The 26830-nt window shown below is 37.7% G+C and overlaps 1 protein-coding gene across 5 annotated transcripts in view; it reads right to left on the reverse strand.

The window, feature by feature from the left end:
* The window catches only part of PCCA (propionyl-CoA carboxylase subunit alpha), a 363650-nt gene that overhangs the window by 198122 nt on the left and 138698 nt on the right, over nt 1-26830 (reverse strand). For all 5 annotated transcript variants that reach the window (XM_044927096.2, XM_025262608.3, XM_025262607.3 and 2 more), the window contains 4 exons: nt 22149-22227; nt 15558-15660; nt 11030-11124; nt 8596-8746 (listed from right to left, as the gene is read on the reverse strand). In XM_044927096.2, coding sequence (XP_044783031.2) covers nt 8596-8746; nt 11030-11124; nt 15558-15660; nt 22149-22227 — 428 coding nt within the window. The remainder of the gene's footprint in view (nt 1-8595; nt 8747-11029; nt 11125-15557; nt 15661-22148; nt 22228-26830) is intronic.

The following is a 26830-nucleotide window of genomic DNA, read 5'->3' on the forward strand; positions in this document are numbered from 1 at the left end:
CACAAAGAGTCGAATACAACTTAGAGACTGAACAACAATGCTAAGTGAAATAGAGCAGCTAAGGGACAGAGAAAAAAAAAAAGCAACTCTATCCAAAAAACCAGTAAAGGCACCTAGAAACTCCAAGAGTAGTGATATAAGAATACACACACACTCACCACTCCACCTGCAATTAGACTTTCTGGGATAAAATAACATAAGGATCTTTATGGGGTGATGATATGTCCTACAACTGGATCCTGCTCTTCACAGCACAACTTTGTAAATGTTCAACCACTCACTGACGTGTCTTAGTCCGTCTGCACTGCTGTAACAGAGTAACACAGACAGAGTGGCGTATAAACAACAGACATGTATTTCGCACAGGTCGAGGGGCTGGGAGGGAAGTTGAAGATCAAGGGACAGCTGATTCACTGTCTGGTGAAGGCCGCGTCTCAGTCCACAGACGGCCACCTTCTCTCTGAGTCCCTACATGCAGGAGGGGAAGGTTCTCTCTGGGGCACAAACCCCACCCATGAGGGCAGCCCCTCATAATCTAACCACTTCCCAGAGGCCTTACCTCCCAAAACCATCACACTGGAGGGTAATGTATCAACATATGAATTTTGGAGAGACACAAACATTCAGGCTACTGTATTTGTATACTTAAAATGGGCTAATGTTATGATATGCAAAGTATACCACAATAAAGACTATTAATTTCTTTTTCAATAGTTAAGTTAACATAGGCAGTTCCCTGGTGGTCTAGCGGTTAGGATTTGGTGCTTTCACTGCTATGGCTGGGGTTCAATCCCTGGTCAGGGAACTGAGATCCCACAAGCTGCGAGGCACGGGACAAAAAAAAAAAAGTATAGTCATTTTCACCATGCAAATTCTCATATAATTTAGCTCCTATGCACCAGTCCTCAGGAAGCTACTTAAAGACATGTTGTAGGGGGGAAAAAAGGAATAAACCAACAGTGCTTAAGACAAAAGTCCAGGAGAAAAGAAATTTTTACAAAGAGAGGTAGAAGAAATTCTCAAGACAGGCAGGGAATGTAGTGGGTGAAAGGAAATCAGAGACTACTACACAATGGCAAAAGTGACCAAAAAAACCTCAATGGGCTTGAATATAATGAAACACAGATCAAGTATGTGGATAAATCAGTGATAAATACATAGAAACCTAAGCCAGCACACAGACAAACCAGAAGACAGTTTTTAGCTACAGAGAAAGCAAAATGGTGCAGGAGAGTGAAAGTAATCTTAAGAGACAGCATGACTGCTATGAACAGCATTCACACTGTGATCATAATAAAATCCCCGATACTAGGCTAACCCAAATCATGACACAGTGATAGCAGAATCGTGAATCGCAGGCTCCCTTGTGAGATGGAGGCGATGATTAATTATTCCTAATCAGCGGCAGAGAAGCTGGAGCCTTCCTCCAGCCTTTTCCTCCCTCAGCAGCCATGGCTGTTCCTGGCCCAGAGCAGCAGGTCCCCACACACATCACTTCAAAGAGGCTCCCCTCTTCCACATGGTTTCCCATTTCTCCTTTATTTCTTTTTCCTTCCTTTCTTTTTTTTGGGGGGGTGGGGCAGCGGTGGTGGTGGTGGTGGTGGTGGTCTAGGTGGGTATTGGTAATTACTCAGGGGTTGATATTGGGTCAAAAAGCCAGTAATGTGTTAATCCAGCTGTCTCAAGCCCCATAATTTTCAAGTCCCATAATCTTTCACCTTTATGAAATGAAAGTTCTTCAACTGTAAGGATAACCTTGTGTGTATGTGTGTTAGTTGGTCAGTCATATCCAACTCTTTGTGACCCCATGGACTGCACAGCTTATCAGGCTCCCTGAGATTCTCCAGGCAAGACTACTGGAGTGGGTTGCCATTCCTTTCTCCAGGGGTTCTTCCCAACCCAGGGATCAAACCTGAGTCTCCTGCACTGCAAGTGGATTCTTTACCACCTGAGCTACCAGAGAACATTATCACGCATCTAAGAAGTCAGAATATATATCGTACCATGGATACCTCTCAAAATAAATTCTTGATTAAAAAAAAAAGATACAAGAACCACCTAACCATAAGTGAATCAAAATGCAGACTGATTAATCATAAAGCTATGGTAAGATGCTGATTATGACCATGAAAGCAAGTTAAAACACCAAGGTATGATGAAAACACCTGAAGATTCAGAACTACAGAAAAGCAAGTACAGTAATGTTACAATAATGAAAACCTGACAACAAAAAGAGCAAAAATGAAGGGTTACGGAAGAAATCAGGATTAAATATAAGTATGCCAATTTCCACTCATTTTTATAAAAAAAGAAACAATATACTTTCAAATTGGAATACGAAGAAATGCGATAACAAAAATATAAATAGTTCCAATAATCATGTATCACATTAAGAACATCTTTTAGGAATTAATATTTCAGTGGAAAATAAGAAACATTTATCTAATAGTTCAGCAATTTCATCATTTCAATTTCTTTTCCTTCTGTTAAATATAAATAAAATGAGCTAATTCAAAAAACAATATGGAAAAATAAGAGTAATGAGAAAGAAGAGTCCTACTGCCTACTGTATTATAATAAAAAGATATAACATCTAAAATAGTGTGGTACCAGCACATAAATAACAGAAAGGCTAAAAAACCCAAAACAGTAAAGTAAAAACCTGAATATACATGAGAATTCAGTACATAACGAAGAAGACTCGATTAACACCGAAAAGAATAATTATTCAGTAATGGCTGTGATAAACAGGTAGACATTTTGGAAAGAAAAAAAATCCCTGGTGAAATGAAAATTTCACATAAGTACTAAAGTACTTTATGACATAAGTACTAGAAGAAAAATTGAGTAGGAAAAGTCTAAGTATGTGATAACATCAGAAATAAGAGATTTAGCAATTCAACTGCAAAATTTTAAAACAAAAATTTTCTCCCTAGAAAGAAAAACTACATCAAACTAAAAAAGACAGGTAAAAGGTGAGAGAAAAGTAGCTAGGAATCACATCTGTATATTTTATATCTGCATTCATTTGCTTATCTTGCCAGGAAACAAACAGTTTCCTGGACTGGAGAAGGAGGCAACTGTTAACTCACAGAGCATCTTCACACCATTTCTCACACCCTGGTTCCCCACGGTCTGATGTCCCTGTGCGGGCAGAGGGGGGTGCACCTATCACCGGAGAGCAACCCCACAACGATTCATCTAAACATTTGGACATAAGCAATGCTGCCATGGAGAGAGAGCAAACTTGACTCTGGAAAGTAAATAAATCTTTCCAGAGAGAGAAGGGCAAAGGCCTGGAATGTCAACAAATGGCTCTGGGGAAAGATAAGACTTTCTCTCTAGCAAGCTTCATCTTTCGAGTTGTTATCATTCAATCAGGTGCCAGAGGTCTTTGCTTAGAAAGCCCTCACTCTGTAAAAATGTGAAAATATTCATGGAGCATTGCTTCCTGATGATATCACAAATGGCTAATTTCCTGAAAAAACATAAAACATCTACAACTCAATCAGATCAGATCAGATCAGTCGCTCAGTCATGTCCGACTCTCTGCGACCCCATGAATCGCAGCACGCCAGGCCTCCCTGTTCATCACCAACTCCCGGAGTTCACTCAGACTCACGTCCATCAAGTCAGTGATGCCATCCAGCCATCTCATCCTCTGTCGTCCCCTTCTCCTCCTGCCCCCAATCCCTCCCAGCATCAGAGTCTTTTCCAATGAGTCAACTCTTCGCATGAGGTGGCCAAAGTACTGGAGTTTCAGCTTTAGCATCATTCCTTTCAAAGAAATCCCAGGGCTGATCTCCTTCAGAACGGACTGGTTGGATCTCCTTGCAGTCCAAGGGACTCTCAAGAGTCTTCTCCAACACCACAGTTCAAAAGCATCAATTCTTCGGCGCTCAGCCTTCTTCTCAGTCCAACTCTCACATCCATACGTGACCACAGGAAAAACTATAGCCTTGACTAGACGGACCTTTGTTGGCAAAGTAATGTCTCTGCTTTTGAATATGCTATCTAGGTTGGTCATAACTTTCCTTCCAAGGAGTAAGCGTCTTTTAATTTCATGGCTGCAGTCACCATCTGTAGTGATTTTGGAGCCCAGAAAAATAAAGTCTGACACCGTTTCCACTGTTTCCCCATCTAGAAAACCCAAAGGGCAAAAGAAATGTAAATGACTCTATGAAAAAAAATTCATCCTCACTCAGAAGAAAAACAAAATGAAAATATGGTACCATTTTTCACTATCATACAGAGCCAAAGGCAAAGATCCTTTTAGCCATGCAAGTTCTCCTATAAAAGGCACCTTGATACTATTTCACTAAATTATACAAGAACCTATCATTTTGCAGGCAATTCTACTTTCACATGTGCAAAATCATAATATAAAAGGTATTTAATAATTTCACTATTTATGATAGCAAAATACTGGAAAAATTAAAAATAGGAAACTGGTGAAATGCATACTCATACAAATGAATATTCAAAATCATAATGAAGAAGATAACACTTTAAGTATGAAACACTGCTGCTGCTGCTGCTGCTGCTGCTGCGTCACTTCAGTTGTGTCCGACTCTGTGCGACCCCATAGACGGCAGCCCACCAGGCCCCAACGTCCCTGGGATTCCCCAGGCAAGAACACTGGCGTGGGTTGCCATTTCCTCCTCCAATGCATGAAAGTGAAAAGTGAAAGTGAAGTCGCCCAGTCGTGTCCGACTCTTTGCGACCCCATGGACTGCGGCCTACCAGGCTCCTCCATCCATGGGATTTTCTAGGCAAGAGTACTGGAGTGGGGTGCCATTGCCTTCTCTGAAGTATTAAACACTACAAAAGACAATTTTTAAGTAAAACAAAGGTGCCTCTATAAGAAAAATACACAGTTGTGATAACAAATGGGGTATGGGAAGTTATTTTTCCAATGTTTACTCTTATGGATATATTAGTTTTTTTTTAACCAATGATTACTACTTCTTAGTATTTCAATTCAATAAAGTAAGAAAATTATTCAAGCAAAACTACGTATTTCATTAAAATAAGATTTTAATAAAGTTGCATTTTTGGTATTTATCCATTTCTCTATCCATCTTTCAGATGCAGAGAAGGAAACATATAGGCATGGGTGGGTACATAAGCACACTTCTACTAGGACAAGAGGTGGGGACCATTCCAAGCAAAGGGAGTAAAACTTGATAAAGGCACACAGAGGCCAGACTGAACCCAGGAAAAAGAAAGAAGAGGTTAAGGCTACAGAGCAAAGGGACTTGTAATGTAAAAGCATCTGAATTACATCTTTAGGAAAAAGAAAATAACCTCAGATATACAGATGATACCACTCTAATGGCAGAAACTGAAGAGGAACTAAGAGTCTCTTGAAGAAGGTGAGAGAGGAAGAGTGAAAAAGTTGGCTTAAAGCTCAACATTCAAAAAACTGAGATCATGGCATCCGGTTCCATCACTTCTTGGCAAATAGATGGGGAAACAATGGAAACTGTGACAGATTTTATTTTCTTGGGGTCCAAAACCACTGAGAACGGTGACTGCAGCCATGAAATTAATACACTTGCTCCTTGGAAGAAAAAGCTATGACCAACCTAGACAGCGTATTAAAAAGCAGAGACATTACTTTGCCAACAAAGGTCCATCTAGTCAAAGCTATGGTTTTTACAGTAGTCATGTATGGATGTGAGAGTTGGACCATAAACAAGGTTGAGTATCAAAGAACTGATGCTCTCTAACTGTGGTCCTGGAGAAGACTCTTCAGAGTCCCTTGGACAGCAAGGAGATCCAACCAGTCAATCCTAAAGGAAATCGGTCCTGAATATTTATTGGAAGGACTGATGCTGAAGCTGAAGCTCCAATACTTTGGCCAATCTGAAAAGAGCCTGATTCTGGGAAAGACTGAAGGCAAGAGGAGAAGCAGCAACAGAAGATGACCTGGTTGGATGACATCACTGACTCAATGGACATGAGTTTGGACAAACTCAGGGAGATGGTGAAGGTCAGGGAACCCTGGCCTGCTGTAGTTCACGAGATTACAAAGAGACAGGACTTAGCCACTGAACAACACCAACATAAAAGCATGTGAATTTTATCTTTAAGAAAAAGAAAACAGTGACTTTAAAAACAAACATATGAGGATGGCATAGATAAACCTGATACATAAATTCTCACCAAAAAGAGATAAAAACCAGTATTTATGCACCAAACCCAGTGACTTTCTCAGTGTTTCTCTTTAAGAAGAAATGGTATTTATTTCAAATGTCACTCTTAAGGAAATCTAGCAAAGTGAAGATGCTACTCACACTGTGTTACCAGGAAAGAAGTGTACAAGTTCTAATGCTGGAAAAAAGTGACAATTCAATCAGGAAATTTCAAGGAAAAAGAAGAAAAGAAAATTATAGCTCTCCAGCCTCAAAATGAAACACTAATTAGAGATAACATTTATCTTAGAAGATAAAGAATTTGGTGAATGTGCCTTAAGTATTATAATTTAAGGTTAGTAAAGAAATTTGAAACAGAAAATCTACCATTAAAAGGACATCTGAATTGTTTAAACAATATCAGAAAGACATCTTTGAAATATCTAAGCATGGCTTTCAGGAATACTATAAAACACGAGATTCTTTTTTTCATGCTCCCATTCAGTCACAGCCTCCACCACCAAATATCCCTCCACCACACAGATGTTTCTTAAAAAAAAAAATAATAATAATAATTTGTTTGGTAACTGACAAGACTACTATCCCTGGAAGCAAATTAAAGAGAGAAATGAGATATTATTAAACATTAAACAGGAGACACAAATTAATAATTATGCTATTATATAGCACAGATTTAGGCACTATCAGATTTCTTCCTGAAATTCATTTATGTATAATCTTTTTTTGAGGGTACTGAGCATAATTTCCTGGCAAGCCACTCATGATACAAATTGTAAACACAGGTACCTAAATGATTTAGACTGACAACACAGAATTATTTGATAATAAATATAAATTTTTGGAGGTCTTATACCAAAATTGACCATGGGACAAACTTGAAAAAACTTATGTGCTGAGATACATGAGCCAGAAACAAATAAAAAGTAAAGGATTCTTAAAAAAAAAAAATTGAACATAATAACAAAGTGCCCTAAAGAAAAATAAAAAACACTGATTATTAATTCTGCAAAATCTGCTAAGTATCCCAACTAAAGTCTAGTATTTATTGAGTCTTGAATACAATAAACATACATTGTAGTCACTTCAAATTGCCTTCAGGATCATATTACAAAGCTATTATTCTCATCATGATATAATCAAGTCTCCATTTTAATAAAAAACATGATTTCCCAGATAATCATATAATTAGACATACTTCATTATAAAGATATATATTTATTCAAAATCAAATTAATCTCTACAAGTCTGTCAATTCTGAAGATATCCACAACAACAGGATAGAGGCTAAAAAAGTGATTTCAAACAGAAGTATTGTAAGTTTTTAGCAAAAACTACTAAGGTTAATATTGTACAAATTATAAATATGAATTACCCTTGGTCTCAAAATGCATCTAGATAGACACACAAATTCTGCCACAGTATATGAAAATCTGTCCCATGGTATAATCTCATAAGCATAATACTGAGAAAAGAAGCCATGTACAAAAAATACATATATAATACAATCCCATGGATTGAAAGTTTAAAAAAGAAACAGGCAAAATTATTTCTATTGTCAAGGCGTGCATAAAGGAAAGGAAGAACTATCCAGAAATATAAGGAAATGTGGTTTAGAATTCAGTCAGAATAATAAACAGGAAGATGGAGGCAGGATCTCTAAGAATGGGAAGAAGTTGAGGGGCAGGGGTAAGAAGTACTGGCTGGCATTTTGGTACTTCTCGATCCAATTGAGCTCCCATAAACTTTTGCTTTTAATTATTTTTTTCAACTACACATTTGTATTCTACATATTTTTCTGAATTTGTCAGTTTACAATTTAAATCAAAGAAAAGAGAGAAGAAGAAAGGAAATAAAGCCATCAGTGAGTTAACAGTATACCAGTGGCTTCCTGAAACCTTGCTTGGAATTGACCAAGTATGTCCCTGAAGTTAATAGTTCCAGGCGACCACTTAATTTCTCAATCTCACAACTGTGGCAGAGGTGTCCATTCCTCTAGAAGCCAGGTTGGATGGTTCAGTTCTGAGATTCATTCCTGAAAGCTCACTCTCAATACCTTTCCTTTCCCCGTCTCTTCCAAAGATTTGTAGGCACTTAATCCCTTTCTATGCGTCGTATCTTGATTAGTTTCCCTTTTCAGCATATGAACCCTAACTAATGTACTTCATTAAGAAACATTCAAGAAAAAAAAAAAAAAAGAACTGGAATTTCCAATATAAAGTATTAGCAGTAACGAAGCAGAGGCGCTAGTCACTGACCATCAAATTAACCTGATACTCATCTGTCATTTCCAACAGGTTTCTTAGCACCAACATAAAAACCAAATCTTTATTTCCCACTTTAAGGAATTGGTTTTTAACTTTTATAAAATCAAAAGGGGTGGTGAGAAAGGGAAAAGTTTAGAGGCATGGAGAGGAATGAAGAACAGAGGTTTTATTACCTGGAGTCTCGTGTTCATTTCCAAGAAATAAAAATTCTTCTTTGAGTCCACAAGGAATTCTACGGTTCCAGCAGAAGAATAATTCACTGCTTTGGCAAGGGCTACGGCTTGTTCTCCCATTGCTCTTCGCGTCTCAGAATCTAGAAAAATGCTGCAAATATACACAGAGTGAACACCTACATTTTGAACAAAAATTAAGTAATCTTTTGTGTGCATTAATTTTCTTTAAGTTTACTCAGATATGATCATCTATGTCGACTTAAGATTTCAAGGTATATGCTTTATATATGCTTAGAATATATGCTTACTGTTAATTAAGCATAACAGGTTGAAATAAACCAACTTCATATTTTTATATAAAACTAACATCTGAACCAGTCAATCCTAAAGGAAATCAGTCCTGAATATTCACTGGAAGGACTGATGCTGAAGCTGAAACTCCAATACTTTGGCCACCTAATGCAAAGAACTGACTCACTGGAAAAGACCCTGATGCTGGGCAAGATTGAAGGCAGGAAGAGAAGGAACAACAGAGGACATGGTTGGATGGCATCACCTACTCAATGGACATGAGTCTGAGCAAACTCCAGGAGCTGGTGATGGACAGGGAAGCCTGGCGTGCTGCAGTCCATGGGGTCGCAAAGAGTCGGACATGACTGAGAGACTGAACTGAACATCTGAACTTTCTACATTATACTGCAACTTTCATCAATCTATAAAATATACAGCTGCTTTGGCAAAACTAGTTGTTTACAACTAGTAAAATTTTACACATATATTCAGAATTTCTCCAAGTAAGATTGGAAGATGTGCTTTATGGAGAAAAGGTATGTTAGGTGAGACTGCTTCAAGCATTACAGTGCTGCTCACCACGATGGTGAGTGCAACATTAATGAATCAACAATATGCATAAAATAAGGTGTCTTTCAACAGAAACACATACAAAACAAGATTATGCATTAATCGGTTGATGAAAATGTTCTGACTTGAGGGTCACAGAAACTTAACTCTATTTCCTGTGAGAGTAACACTTCAGTATTGTGACTTTATAAAACATAACTACCACAAATAATAAGAATCAACAGTACATCTAACAAATCCTCACAACTTTTGTTTCACAATAAAGAAGCACCTTCCAACAGACAAATAAAGGGTTTCAATGAACCCTGAAAAGAATATTATCAGATCATTTCCACTTTTTCATATATTTTGTTTCTATGAAAGAAAGCCTCTGAGAAACAAAACATTGACTATTTTTCTATCTGTGGATTAAAATTAGTCTCAAATGTATAAGATTTAGATGACATCTTATAAACATTTTATTATAGAAGAGCATAATGAACTTGGGCTTCCCTGGTGGCTCAGCTGGTAAAGAATTCACCAGCAATGCAGGAGACCTGGGTTCCATCCCTGGGCTGGGAAGATTCCCTGGAGGAGGACATGGCAACCCACTCCAGTGTTCTTGTCTGCAGAATCCCCATGGACAGAGGAGTCTGGCAGCCATGGTCCATGGGGTCACAAAGAGTCAGGAGATGACTGAGCGACTAGGCACATAATGAACTTCATGTATCTGTTTGCCATATGTAACAATTATTACTTTACAACCACTCCTGTCCTGTCTAATGGCATGCCTACTTTTCTACCAGCCCCACCCCTTTTTTTTATTTTAAAGAAAATACCAAATTAGGTATCACTTCTTCCATAAAAACTTCCCTATCTATTTCTATAAGTACTTTCCTAACAATCACACTTTAAACATTAACAAAAACTCTTTAATAGCTTTAACATATTTATTAGTATTTGGATTTCCTAGATTATCTCATTAATTTTTTTATAGCTGATCTCTTTGAATCAGGATCCAAATAAGTTCTAGCCACTGCATTTTACATCTTTGTGATTCTTTTAATTGGTAATGTCCTCTTCGCTTTCTTTAAGCCAAAAATCTGATCATTGTCCTGTCTCGTTCAGGCATAGATGACATTTCAACAATAACTGGATGACAGAATTAATGCAACAAAAAAAAAAGGAAAGTGCAACTAAAGATTAACATCATAATATCTGGATAATCGCAAGCACAGCTGAGTAAAACTACTCTCACCTGTCATGGTGAGAATGGTCCTGCTCACTCCCTTGTCATAAACTCTCCTAGTGATCCTCAGAGTTGCAGACAAGCTCATCACTGTGCTCAAAGCCCAGAGGTAGAGACTTCCCTGGTGATCCAGTGATAAAGAATCTGCCTTGCAATGCAGAGGACATGAGTCTGATCCTTGGTCAGGGAACCAAGATCCCACATGCTGTGGGGCAACTAATAGATCCTACTATTACTGTTAAAGTAATTTCAGCTCTATTAAATAGTTTTTATTACAATGGGAAAGAATCATAAGAAATATAGAAAATCAGACTACTCTGTAGTTTCCTCAGGAGAAGTGCTTACCTTGGTGCTTCCTCCACCACTTTCTGATTTCTTCTCTGAATTGAGCACTCTCTTTCATTGAGCCACAAGGCATTCCCATGTTTATCACCTAAAACCTGAAAGAGCAATAATACCACTTGAAAAATTATACAGCCATAGCCACAGCACACATGCCCAGTTAACATTTCTCCATGTAACACTCCCTGGTTTTTAATACTCTGACCTCCTAAAACACAAGACACCGCTCAAATACAGTTTCCTTGTGGTTGACATCACTGAAAGAAAATTTTATTATCTACCACTCCAAAACTCAATGGAACATTTTTATTAAAAAGACTTGAGGAAAAAATTTTTCATGTTACATTTCCGATATACTGGGTAAAATATCAGAATCAATTTTACAAATTTGTGAAGGATACTGAACATAAGTAAAGGGAATACATCTTAGATTTCAATAGCACTTGGGAGAGCCATGGTGGTATGACAAACATCTACTTGTTAATACTGCAATGTCTGTTGATCGGAAAATGCTATTTCATTTACAACCGATATGCAGTCTGTTCTATTATACACCAATATTTTTACTGTGTTTTATTTTTGTTATAAGAAACTAGTAGAAAGTTTGGGGTTAGTATATACCATTATGGTTTTTCCCATTTGTGATAGTGAGAAATAAACTGGAGCTTTTCACTTTAATATTTATTTATATATTTATTATTTGACTGTGCTGGGTCTTAGTTGCAGCATGTGGGATCTAGATCCCTGGGCAGGGATCGAACCCAGGCCCCCTGCATTGGGAGCTTGGAGTCTTGGCCACTGGACCACCAGGGAAGTCCCTAGAGTTTTTAATTGTAATAAAAATATTAAAATATTGAATGAGACATGCTTTTACTTTAAAAAAAAACAAATACCATTTATCTGAAATTCAAATTTAACATGTATTTCCTTACCTAAACCTGGCAACCCTAAAACATGCTTTTTGTTCACGTTTTTCCCATGAAAAAAAATAAACAACCCAGTCCTGGATGTTCATTGGAAGGACTGATGCTGAAGCTGAAACTCCAATACTTTGGCCACCTCATGAAAAGAGTTGACTCATTGGAAAAGACCCTGATGCTGGGAGGGATTGGAGGCAGGAGGAGAATGGGATCACACAGGATGAGATGGCTGGATGGCATCACTGACTTGATGGACATGAGTTTGGGTGGACTCTGGGAGTTGGTGATGGACAGGGAGGCCTGGCATGCTGCGATTCATGGGATCGCAGAGTCGGACACGACTGAGTGACTGAACTGAACTGAATCAATTTTCATGATTAAGGAGTAGGTGTATATTACTGAATGCATATATTTAAGCTAATGGAGATAAAAGCTATTCTAGAAGCAAAAAGAGTAGGCACTAATTTAAATTCCAAACAGCTATGTAATCTTTCTGGGCAAGTCACTCTGTTTCTTCATGCATCATTAATAGTAGATATCATCTTAATATTTTATATGGCTCCTGGAAACATTGAAAAGATCGTGATTTAACAATATATTAAACAATAAAATGAACAGTTAATATATGACTGCATGATTAATTTTTAGGAATTTAAACCTATCCAAACCTCAAGAATGCTTCCAAAGGGAAACATTACAGCAATGAAATCCAATAAGTTGGAATTTTATTTCTAAGACTCAAAAGTGACCATAGAACTACATCCAGAATTATTTTTAAATGTTAAATTTATTCTACCTTTTCTTAGTCTAACTGATGTAGCAGTGAAAGTAGACAGCCTCCAAGAAATAAAGTGACAACAATCAAGAATTCTCAGAAACATTTTCAACTGTAAAATATTAGATTCAAATATACATAAATGATCTACTTTTTTTTTCATTTTGGTCACAGAGTCAAGTTTGTTTTTCTCTGAAGTCTGCACATAGTTTTTCTTCTGGCCACACCATGTGGCTTTTAGGATCTTAGTTCCCTGCCCAGGAACTGAACCTGGGCCACAGCAGTGAAAGCTCAGGGTCCTAACCACTGGACCACCAGGGAATTCCACTAAACAAATTAAGAGACGAAGTAACCAGACAACATTATTAAAAAAAAAAAAAAAGTGCTTGTAAAGGAAGTTAATGCTCAATGCATCATGAGGTTTTTAAACTATCCGTATCACCCTTTACAGACACGCATGATAATGATTATGATTATAAAATGATCTCCCAGGTATCTAGCTTATTAGGAAAAGTTTCCTTGTTAATAGACCACTTCACATAATGCAAGTCTTTCAGCATCCACGGATCCAGCCCATAAAATGCCAGCGGCGCCCTGGTTTCAACAGAGCAGTGCCATTCCCACTGCACGACAAAGAACAAAGTATGTGATAGCTCCCTTCGAAAATAACACTACAAATATATATATTCATCGACTATGGGAGGATATTCAAAAAACAGTAACAGTGTCGGCTTCCAGGGATGGAAACCAGGGTTGCTTGGAGACAAGAATGGAAGAAGGCTTGCTTTCTGTTGAATACCCTTTATCATGTGCACATACTAATAGTAATTAATTAAAATAAAGAAGGTAAATAAAAAAAAAAGAAAGCAACTCCCAAGTGCAGATCAGATCTGGGAAACACCTGTGCTGCCTATTTAAGTTACTGTAACCTTAACCTATGTTAAAAAAAATATCCACATAAATATATGCCATGGTTAATTAAAATAAGCTAAAAGTTGATGTAGAAATATAATTATTTAACACAATACAACAAACATTTATTGAGTATCAGTAAAAAAAAAGTGATACTTTTTAGTGTGGAAAAAGTGAGATGGCTAAAGGTAGCATGGCTTAAGCGGTCTTCTGACAGCACAAATAAGTGCTGGGTGGGGAATACAGAGAAGGGCAAAATCTATTTTGCCTCTAGGATCTTACAGGAAGGACAGCTCAAATATTAATATCTCCCCTAAATTACAGACTCTAATATCCAGTAGTCTACTCAAACCCACATTTTGGTATCTGATGGGCATCTCAGCCTTCATCTGTTGATCTTCATACCCTGATTTCCTCCCCCAAATATGTACCTCTCACAATCTTTCCCATCTCAGTAAAAGACAGTCCCATTCTTATGATTTCTTGGGCCAAAAGCCTGAAACTATCTCTGATGCCTAATTTTTCTTATATAGCACATCAATCTTTTAGAAATTCTAGTCTGCATTCACAAAACACCCTGAATTCGATCACCTCTCATCACCTCCGCTACACGCTGGCCCAAAGGACTACCCTCTCAAACTATAATCAGTATAAAAACCTTAAGGACTCATAAACAACATAGATACAGAACCCTCAACATTCAATAATTTTTAAAAAGTCAAATTTGAAAGTGGGAGAGGGGAGGGCCAAGGATGAGACTTGAGCAGTCACTTCAGAAAATATGATATCCAGTTTTGGTTAATCAACTTAGAAAAAAAAAAACACACGCTCAATATCAATATTCATTAGGGAGATGCAAATTAAAACAGAGATACTATTACATGTCCACCAAATGGCTAGACATTAAAAAACTGACAACATCAAACGTTGGGAAAGATGCCTGAACTGGGAACTTTCTATGAACAGTTCTATGAAGACCTACAAGACCTTCTAAAACTAACACCCAAATAAAAATGTCCTTTTCATTATAAGGGACTGGAATGCAAAAGTAGGAAGTCAAGAAATACCTGGAGTAACAGGAAAATTTGGTCTTGGAGCACACAATGAAGCAGGGCAAAGGCTAATAGAGTTTTGCCAAGAGAACGCACTGGTCATAGCAAACACCCTCTTCAAACAACACAAAAGAAGACTCCACACAGCGATATCACCAGATGGTCAACACTGAAATCAGATTGATTATATTCTTTGCAGCCAGAGATGGAGAAGCTCTATACAGTCAGCAAAATATATACAAAATACATACACGGGAGCTGACTGTGGCTCAGATCATGAACTCCTTATTGCCAAATTCAGACTGAAACTGAAGAAAGTAGGGAAAACCACTAGGCCATTCAGGTATGACCTAAATCAAATCCCTTACAATTATACAGTGGAAGCGAGAAATAGATTCAAGGGATAAGATGTGACAGACTGCCCAATGAACTATTATGGACGGAGGTTCGTGACACTGTACAGGAGGCAGTGATCAAGACCATCCCCAAGAAAAAGGAATGCAAAAAAGCAAAATGGCTGTCTGAGGAAGCCTTACAAATAGCTGTGAAAAGAAGAGAAGCGAAAAGCAAAGGAGAAAAGGAAAGATATACCCATTTGAATGCAGAGTTCCAAAGAATAGCAAAGAGAAATAAGAAAGCTTTCCTCGGTGATCAGTGCAAAGGAAGAGAGGAAGACAATAGAATGGGAAAGACTAGAGATCTCTTCAAGAAAATTAGAGACACCAAGGGAACATTTCATGCAAAGATCGGCTCAATAAAAGACAGACCATTCACAATCACCCAAAAATTTAAGAGAGGATGTATTTCTATTAGGACTAAGTAATATTATTTTAAAGTCATAATGATTTGAAAGTATCTTAAAATGTACCAACCTGGATTTCTATATGACGGGGGTTATCAATAAATTTTTCTATTAGTAGCCTATCATCACCAAAACTAGAAGCAGCTTCTTGAGATGAAAATCGAAAACCATCCCTATGAAGAAAAACAGAAGAGTCACATGAACACAAAACAAATACAGCCCCTGATATAAAGAAAACTAAATAAAGGTTTATTTTTGCATACCTCTGAGCAAAGCAGAGAAAAATACACTTAACATACAAATAACTCAATTAATTTTGACTGAACAACAAGTCTTCCACTTACTAGTACTGTGACTCTGGGTAAATGCTTTAATTTCCCTGATCTTAGATGTTTATAAAAAGAGGAATACCAAATATTTATTTCACCAACTGCTTTTAAAAAAGAGACATTTTAATAAGCCATCAAAGCATGTAAAATTTCATTTCTTTGACCTTAATATACCTTAATTCCACTAATAAAAATATATAAAAATGCATATCCATTTGACTCAGAAGTGAGAAAATGCACACAAAAATGTAAAGAACATAGGCAACTGCACAGCTGGGGCAAAACCACAGCAAATAAACTCAGTAAGAACAGGAGAGGAAAGTCCACATTTCCAAATATTTTAAGCACCCAACTTTGAATGGTCCCCCACACAGCCATACAAATCATTATAATTTTTATCTTCTTTAAAATTGTTCAAAAATAGTCAACAAAAGAGAACAGCTTGATTTTTTAAATAAAAACATGAATTTAAATATTGTTATACATTTATTTCCAAACTACAATAACTTAAACATTATTAATATTATTAAAATATGCTTACTAAAGTCACACACCTTGACATGAGTTCATTCAGTCTATTAAAAACTCAGACTTGCTTACTTAAAACTAATTGAGGATCTTATGTTCCATCCATCGATATATACAGAATATAAACTTTTAATTCCTTTTACATGTAATTAATAGTTTCTTACACTTCAAATACCTGTATTTAATGTTCAACATTAAAATTCTTTTAATCCTTTCATTTGCAAACACTTCATCTGGCAATATCAGAAATAACTATCTCATTTGTTTGTGTGCTTGAAAAATACAACATTGCAAATAAACACTGACTAGAAGATAACTTTCAAAACATACTGCAAATATTTCTATCTCTCAGTGGTCTCGGAGAAAAAGTGTCATGTTTTCTTAGGCCTCCATTACTTTCACGATTTAAGGGAATGGAGTTTAGATCTCAGGAGACTGAAAACCTCAAAGAAACTAAAGCACGATGAATCATTGCTTTCAGTATCATATAACCCACTTCTTATTAGGTGGGATACAATGATTCACAAAGGAAAAACATAATACTTTACAGTTTGTCTCTGCTCTAATGATTTTAGAGTTTTTATTTTGCTTTGAAATCACAAATACCAAAAGTAAAAAATCAAAGTCTCCCAAATAAAGTATCAAGTTTGACGGCATTTACCAACATACTTTAGAATTCATGGAAAACTGCATGTAGATCATTTGTACCACTCAGTAATACAATCATTCCATAAATACTAACAGTGAAACTGAGGCTGGTGCATATATTATATATGTGATAGAAAAATAAAACAGAAACTGCCCTCACAACACCTGAAATCATATAGCAGTACTCCAAAATGTAGAGAGGATTAATTTTCCATTCATGCCACAACATTTCATTTAAATTGGCGTAAAGAAAAGGAAGCCAGAGATTGTGAAAATATATGAATTTATTTTCAATAACCTCCATGACTTTCACCCTAATTTAATATGTTGTGGTTGTTCAGTCGCCAAGTTGTGTCCAATTCTTTGCTACCCCATGGACTGCAGCACGCCATAACCAACTTTAAAAGTTTAAAAGTAAACTTTTAAAAAAATCTTTCAGATGTTCTAAAACTTCTAAGTACAGATGACACTTCCCTGAAGATGTTACAAAAGGGACACACTTCTTAGGATAATAAGCAGCTACTAAATTTTCTGAGGAATATTAAAATTTTTGTGGAATATGTGAAAAATTTCTTCCTCAAGTTAGGAGAAAGGAAGGAATAAATGCAATTCAGCATTATGTCAACAGCTGGTGACTCCAAAAGACAACATATGGGTGTATTCTGGACTGTTCCCTCAATTTTTCCAAAGTTTTTATTTTTCCAGATTAACAGAGGTTACAGAGCAAATTTTTAAAATGAGGATCCTATATCATTATATCAAATAATGTCATACTTTTGTTAATCTCAGTAGAGTTTTAGAGATGGCTTATTTATCAAGTCGAAGGGAATAATTTTAGGTAGAAAAGTATTTATGTACATACTTTTACTAGTTATATGAAAATATTTTGAAACAATATGCCATTTACTAGCCAAGAAAGGGTTAACTTATTTACCAAAGAGGCCCAATATAAGGATATGGCAATTTCTGAAGACACTGAATTCTAAATTAAAATCCACTGGTTAAAAACCAAATCCACTGGTGAAAATCCACTGGTTAAAATCACTGACTGCCAGGAAACTGATGAGTAATCTCACTATAAAAGAATATGTTACTAAGAGTAGCCTTGGAGAAATGACTGATAAAAAAAACCTGACATCCTAAGAAGCATAATGAAAACTACATGCAGGAGTTCCCTACTGGTCCAGTGGCCAAGACTCCACACTCCCAATGCGGGGGTGACCAAGTTCCATGTCTGGTCAGGAAACTAGATCCCACATGCCACAACTAAAGATTTTATATGGCAGAGCTAAGACCTGGTACACCCAAAAAATAAATTTTTTTTTAAAAAGACTAAATGCTAAGACTTTTAGTGAAATTGCTCTATAATTGCTATACAAAAGGGGAAAACACAGAGGAAAAAAGAGTTCACAAAATACACATCTCTTGTAAAACCATTAAGTTGTGTTTAATATATTTATTTTTTTTACTACAGAGACTATAGCAGATTGTGTTCTCCAAACATGGCCACAGTGGCATCTCCCCCTCAACGTGCTCTTCTAAGAAACTTGCTACTCCTGCATGAGCAAGTGAAGTCTAACGTTCCTCCCCTTGAATTCAGGGGGAATTTGTGCTCACTGATAATCAAACAGTATGGTAGAAGGGATGCTGTGTATGAATTTTGAGACTGGATCATAAAAAGTAATATGGCTTTCTCTTGGATTTGAAACAAATGCTCTTGGACCTTTGGGTCACTAAATAAGAAATCAAAGCCACCATACTGTGAGGAAGCCCAAGCAACCCGTGGAGACGTCCACTAAATCACTGGGGTTACAAACAAAGCACAAGAGATAGCTTCAAAACCTGAACTTCAAAAGATAAAAGTCAAATAAGACAAATTATGTGGTAAAAATGGGACTACGCATGCCTCTTATCCTTAAGCCTGCTTCCGCCCACACACAGCAGCCAGCCAGCCAGCCCAACTGCCAACGTTTCAGAGAGGTAACCAATGCTCTGTAAGTCTCCACCATCAAAAGGAATACGGGGAGAAGAATTCCAGAGAAAGGCTAAGAAGCAGACCATTCTTCAATTAAGCATTCTTCAACTGTGAAGATAAATGCCTTCATTCTGACCTTAACCTCTCAGCACTTCCCAAGAAATTTTCAAGTAAAGCAGTGTTGCAGCATAGCAATTTAATTCATATATATGAACTCTCCAGTAGTTCAGTTGGTAAAGAATATGCCTGCAATGCAGGAGACCTAGGTTCAATCCCTGAGTCAGGAAGATTCCTGGAGGAGGAAATGACTACCCACTCCAGTATTCTTGCCTGGGAAATCCCAAGGACTAAGGAGTCTAGCAGGCTACAGTCCATGGGGTTGCAAGAGTCAGACACGGCTTAGCGAGTAAACCACCAAGGCCAAAGAGACAGTAAGAGCCAAACATCTCTCTCTCTCTCTCTCTCTCTCTCTCTCTCTCTCTCTTAAACAGGGCCCTTAAGTCATCCTCAAGTACTTAAACTCTATATCCAATCATTCAGCAAATTCTGTTGCCTCTCCTTTCAGGATTAAACTCTTTCTTAGCACTTCCACCATTACACTGGGGAAAGCCACCATCATCATTTTTCTTGCTTGAGTTATTTCAACAGCCCCCTGTCTGGTTTCCCTGATTCTGGGGTTCATGATTCTGTCCCCATTAAGTCTATTACCACGATACCTGCCAGAGTCATCCTTTTTAAAACTTAAGTCACAAAATCTTGACAACTGGTTCATCTGGATGATACACAGTACAGAAGTTCATTACATTCTTCTACACTGTTGTATGCCTGAAAATTTCTACAATTTGAAACATGTAAATAAGGTGAGGAATTTGTTGTGAAGTTCCATGATTGTGACTTCTCTACTGAAAACCCTCCAACAGCCTACGTCTCACTAAGCATGGCCTACAAGGTCCCAGATAGTCTGTTCCCGTGTCCTTCTACCCCTCCCCAGCCCCCACCACCTGGCCACCTGCTTCTCTCCAGACCTGCTCCTGCATCACCGCCTCCACACCTGCTCTTCCCCAGCCTGGTCCTCATCTCCATGTACTCTAACCTCACCACTCAAATATGCCTACTCAGCAAGGACAATCCTGCCAGTCCTGTTTACAACAGGAATTCCTTCCAACACTCCCCATGCCTCTTCCTTTCCTCCTTTATTTTTTTTAATATTGCTTATCATCCTCCACAATAGTATATGATTGATTTTCATCTTGTTCACTGTCTCTTCCTATCAGAATGGGTTTCTAAACCTTGTTTATGTCATGGATGCCTTTGGCAGGATCACGAAGCATTTGTCAAAATATGGCTCGAAGTGATTTAAAACATAGAAAAGAGTATGCATAGGGTTTCATAAGAAATTATATTGAAATAAAGGTATCAAGATATTCTTTAAAAACAAATTTGGGATATCCTGTAAGTGGCTCTGTATTCGTTAATAAGCTCCAACAACAAGTCTAATTGTTACTTGTTGCTAATTGTTACACTGTTACTTAGAGGAACCTGCAATAACTGTGATGTGAGAATATAAGGGATTTCCTGAAGGCTGCAAAGTTCCACAGATACTATTGTTGTAGATTGTTGTCTATATTGGAGGAAACACTAAATTCCAGGTAGAGGCTAGTAAAAGAAACACGTACTTTTTTCCCCCTTATCCAGGTGCATGAACATCCCTGAACTTTATGCGTCTGTAAATTCAAAGGTTAAGAACTCCGGATCCAGTCATACACTGGCTATGGAGGAATAGAGGGTTCCCTCTATTGCATGTTTCTGTTCATGGCTCTCTTCCTGGAAACTTACTAAAACACTGCTTGTCATATAGGAGGCTGCCAATATCAAACACCTCAATAACAGCACCAATGCACCCAATGAGTTTCTTCATGCTCATAAGTGTAAGATGGGAGAGGAGACTCTGATGGGACCTTGGTCACTATGTGGTAGCAGTAATACTGAGCATGAGGCTGGGGTTGAAAGACTTGTCTTAGGCAAATATCATCACCCCACCTCTGAACTACAACCCAAGAAACAACGGTGTTCTGAGACAATCGTCGTTTAGAGTTAAAACTGTCTGTGCGAGTCTGCAATGTAGTGTCTGTCCCCTCACATTTTAGGGTAATCTATTGCCCCTGAGAGATTTTTACCTTGTAAATTAAGTTCACTTTAGAACCTAACTTCTGAATTAGCTTTGCACTGGATGGCTTTCATACCGACTACTCCTGATTTCTCTCTTTCAGAGATTTCAGGGAATGAGAAGGAAAGGAAAAGAAAAGGAGAAAAAAGAACTAACCATTTGGAAGACCAAATTACTTCTGGGTAGAGAAAGGGCAGGAAAGGCAACATTAATGATAATAATTCAGTGATTTTTTTCATCCCTTTCCTTCAAAAAATGATATAAATCTCTCTTACTGTCAAGCTTTGAAGTATGTAATAAAATCTGAATAGAGTCCCCTAAAACTTGCATGGACAAGGCAGTTGTTAAAAAATTTATTTTTCTACTCACCATGATGTTATCAATACATTAAGTTTATAAAATTTTGTTTTCAAAGTCTCTTTTGATTTCTGAAACTACTACTAAGAAACTGTTCAAATACATAACAGAGTACACTGCATATGAACAACATACTATACTTTCAATTCAAAAGGAAATGTATTTCACACTATAAATTATACTGAAAAACAGTAACACTATAAAGATAACACTGAAGTTATCAAAGTAGTTCACGGTTTTTACAGACAATCATGGGGAAGCAAATGAGTACTGAGTAATACATAAACAGATGAAATTACTACTGCTTTCAAATATATTAGATTCAAATCTTCGATCATATTCAGAATAGGCAAACATTAGCAATTTTTACCTAGAAGACAGAATCATGACTGTAATCTTTAAAAATATACTGTAAAAGATAATCCTTTATTAATGTTTGAGATAGTAAAAAAAGAAAACTTTCTATAATAGGATAAACACCAAAATATAAATAAGAAACTTTTCTGCCTAATATTAATTTTGCCCATCTAGAGGAGTAAAAATTAGATGATTGTTTTAATTATTCCATTATGCTTTTGGTATCTGTTTACTTGTCAGTTTAATAAAACTCCAGTGACTGCTATTTTCATCAAAAGTATATTTTGGACAGAATCTCACCTGGTCTCTTCATCATCCCAAGCGATCCGCATGCCCTTCCCACCACCGCCTGCTGAGGCCTTGATCATGACAGGGTAGCCTAACAGCAGGGAAGAATGAGACAGCAGTTCAGGCTTCGATCATCTGGATGCATGAACATGACAACTGACCACATGTTCAGTAACACAGAAGACAATAACTAATTTATTTTAAAGTTCCTTTCTTTAGCATCAGGAAAATAATGCCGGTTAAGGATCGTACATATGTTTCATATATATTTTTAAATGAGTGTGATCATTTTTAAAAGAAAAAGACTGTGTGTACCAATAAATGCAACATTTTCCCCAGTAAGAAAACATAATTTGACGGTAGATTCCAAAAATGGAAGTAGATACAATATTAATTAACCAAAGATATAAGAAACAACTTATATAGCATTAAGGAAACACACACAAACACATGCTTTCCTTTTCAGTCCCCCAAACTGCTGTTTGCAGGCATAACAATTTAAATTCCTTGTTTTCAAAAGTAATGATTTACAGGTACTTGAGGTATTTTCATCTGCAAAACTATAGGGAACCCCTGCAGTTTTTATCTGCAAGAAAGACATGATGGCTCTGGGAAAAATCAAGCCATGGCTGTTCTATTATGACTGGAGCTAAAGAGGCAGGGCTTGCTGCCATCATGGAGAAGCTACCAACATATACCATTCAGTCACCTGGGGATGAAATGCTAAGACGTGGGAGTATTACAAAAATACAACATCAGGCCCAAAACAGAGGACGCTTCCAGCCAACGTCTTGTAAGAAAAAAGAATAAAACTGCTGTGATTAAACAGGACTGAGTATTTAGAGTAGTTATAAAGTAAAAATTTTGACAGCATGAGTCATCTGTGATGACTTACCAAGAAAAGCTGTGAAGTCTCTGTGTTTAGAGGGTTTCTGACAACACGGTGGAGACACTCATGTCTGAGACCACTTGTTTGTGATCGTTTGTGAAGAAAGAGGTCAGGGAGGAGCCCTTCAAGGACCCCACCCGCCCAGTGATGTTCTATCAGCCCTGCACTCTAGCTGTGGGATCTCTGAAGAAAAGCGCAGACAGGGCCAAATGCCACAGACATCTGACCCCTGATCCACAGAACATCACTCTTAACTTCGACTTAGTTAAAAGTGTTTCATAATTAATTCAGCTTTAAAAGTTCAGATACTGGTTACACTTATGTGAGATAGATTTATGTGGGACAGCACTATAAAAGCAACACAGATGCAATAAGAACAAGAAAGATGAATATGCTATTTTCACACAGGGAGCTGTATAATCTAGGAAGAAAGAGGCACAGGACCCCAGATAATTCTCTCAATGGGAATTCAGAAAGGAATCATAGGAAAGAGAAAAAGGGATTAAGACAAGCATATTATATTGGGTTGGCCAAAAAGTTCATTCAGGTTTTTCCATAAGATATGATGGAGAAACCCAAATAAGATTTTTGGCCAACCCAACAGACAGGAGGCTTCCCAGGCGGCACTAGCGGTAAAAGAACCTGCCTGCCAACACAGGAGACAGAAGGGACACAGGTTCGATCCCTGGGTCGGGAAGATTTCCTGGAGGAGGACATGGCAACCCAGTTCAGTATTCTTGCCTGGGAAATCTCATGGACAGAGCAGCCTGGCGGGCTCGAGTCCATGGGGTCGCACAGAGTCAGACACGACAGAAGCGACTTAGCACACAGCACACAATAGATAGGGCTATTTATATAAGACTATGCAGGATGAGCAGGATATGAACACAGTAGGCAGGAAGAACAGAAACAAAACAGAGGTGGGGGAACATAGGACAGGTTTAAGGAAGGACTGAAACCATCTGAAGTACAGAGTTTATCTGCAGGATGGCAGAGGAAAAGAGAACTGGACACATAAATTAGGTGCAAATTATCCTACACACTTCTGCATTCTACAGATTCTGCTTGAAAGTAACAAGAACATTATTTGTCTCTTAGCACTGCAGCCCCACAATGAATATCACATAAAGGAACTAGATCGAAATCAGTAAAGAAGAATTAGCTTGTTTTTGAGCAATGAAGAAACAATATCTAAAAATTAGAAATCAGCAGGCCTGAGATACCTTTTTAAAAACAACTTAAGGTCTTTATTAAAGTGATATTCCCCCATAAAACATGTTATCAATTCGCCATCAAAAACTATTTATCCATGTGAACAGGAAACCTCAAGAGGAATGATATCCGCACCCCATGTCTCTACCATTTCCAGTTCCCACTGAAGATTAGGAAATGTGCAGTTATTCTGATTCCAGTATTAATCTCTTCTTAGTCATTTACTAGGGATCCTGGACTATTTAGGGATTTGTGAGGTTCAAAATAAGATTTGGAAATTTTCCTTGGTAATAAAGAACTAGATGGCAAAACAAGACAAGTAAAATCATTTGTCAACAACAAATTATTTTACGTTCAGTGCTGTCCCTCAGTCGTGTCTGCCTCTTTGCAACCTCATGGACTGTAACTCCCCAGGCTCCTCTGTCCATGGGATTATCTAGGCAAGAACACTGGAGTGGGTTGCCATGCCCTCCTCCAGGGGATCTTCCCAACCCAGAGAATGAACCCACATCTCTTATGCCTCCTGCATTGACAGGTAAGTTCTTTACCACTGACCCACCAGGGAAGCTCCCCTATTTTATGTTCAGAAGAGGTGAGACACTGTGAGGCATCGGGGTAATATATAATAAGACAATTGCAACATAGCGCCCCCAAAGGAGGCGATGCAGCAATAGACCTGTGAATACACACAACCCAGAAGAGAAGAGTCCGTGACAAGAATTTAAGAAGCCAAATATTAAATGACAGAGAGACAGGAAGAAACTGGTAGAAGTTGGTGACATTACAGTCATGAACTCAATGTAATTTTTGAGCTATAACTGAAAATAATATAATAGTAAGGTATTCTACTCAAAAGTCTTACGCCAAGTAAGTCATTACATTTCAGACAGCACGTATTTTTATGCTGTCGTCATGCCATGGAGAAATGAGAACTAGCCATTTGAAAAGGAGGGAAAAAAATATTCCACATAGATGATACTAAATAATATCAAAAAGCCCAGTCCATCATCCCCCCTTTCTTATTGTGTCTGTGACTCTAATTAGGGTAAGTTATGGGGTGCCAGGAACTGGAAGAAAAAGGAAAAAAAACACATTCAGTCAAAAGTTGGCATTCCCGGAAAAATCAGAAGTGATCAAGTTGATGGCTTGCAACCCCTCACTTTTTCCAGCCTGGGTATGAAATATCCACTAACGGTCTCTCACATTGTTTAACCCATTAGCGTACTTATTCCTCTGTTCAACTTTTGTCTAGAACACATTTCTTTAAATTTATTATCTTTAGTTGACGTATGTTTGAAACAGAACAACCTTCCTTATCATAACAAAATAAAATTCTCCAAGGTTTTTAAAACGAGATGAAATCTCCTGATAAGATTGCTTAAAAAAAAAACAACAACTCTGTGCTGTTGGCACGTGTTTCCTCACCTTTACCATCCTCTCAATGGACGTCTGCCTGTGGCTCTAAGTCAGGCTGACTTACTGGGCTTCCCTGGTGGCTCAGCGGTAAAGAATCCACCTGCCAACTCGAATGACACAGAGCTGCAGGTCTGATCATCGGAAAAATCCCCTGGAGAAGGAAATGGCAACCCACTCCAGTATTCTCGCCTGGAGAGGTCCATGGACAGGGGAGCCTGGAGGGCTACAGTCCACAGGGTCACAAAAGAGTCAGACATGACTTGGCAACTAAACCATCAGTAGAGAGAGAGCTGTAACCCGGACTCAACTGTCGATACAGAGAAAGAGCAAGGTCTAGCCTTGTATTAGAGGTAGAGTCAGGACAATGTGGAGGCAGGATGTGGATGAAAGAAGCCTCTACGGCTTGGTGCTTTCCCACTCAGTTATGAATCCCAAGTCTAACTGTATTTCTTGACCACCACACTATGTTGAGCTACACAAGACACACCGTACATAACCTACACCCCTTTAAGCAAAACCTGCTCCTATACACAGGGGCATAATCTGATACTGTAAAGGCTGGTAAAATGACATCTTCATGATATAAATATCATGAGTCATATAATGAAGAATTTTATATAGTTTTTCACCTATAGCTTCTTCAATAAAAAATTCATAGACTGTAATGACTGATAGAGAAGGAAATGTAAAAAGAAAGGAAAAGTGAAATATTTCTTGAGAAATGTCCGATTCCTAATTTGGTGGTGCTAACCAGAAATCTCCTAACAGAGCTCCCTACTAATACAGTTGGTCCCATCAAACTATAAAGACGTCAGCAAAATTCTTTAATATATACATATGATCATTTCTCTCTCCTACCTAAAATGGTAAGGGTTTACATTGATGAGTAGGCCATACATGTAAGAACTGTGCATGCTAAGTCACTTCAGTCATGTCCAACTCTTCCTAGGATCAGGAACAAGGCAAGGATGTCCTTTCTCACCCCTCCTATTCAACATCTTACTATAGGTCCCAGCTTATGCAATAAGACAAGAAAAAGGTAAACAAATTAAGAAGGAAGAAATGTCATTAGCAGGAAATAAGATCATCTATGAAGAAAATCTCAAAGAATCAAGAACCACAACCACCAAAAAAAACCCAAACGAACAAAAAAAAAACCTTCTAAGACTAATGTAAT

The sequence above is a fragment of the Bubalus bubalis genome, chromosome 13 (assembly GCF_019923935.1).
Source record: "Bubalus bubalis isolate 160015118507 breed Murrah chromosome 13, NDDB_SH_1, whole genome shotgun sequence".
Taxonomy (NCBI): domain Eukaryota; kingdom Metazoa; phylum Chordata; class Mammalia; order Artiodactyla; family Bovidae; genus Bubalus; species Bubalus bubalis.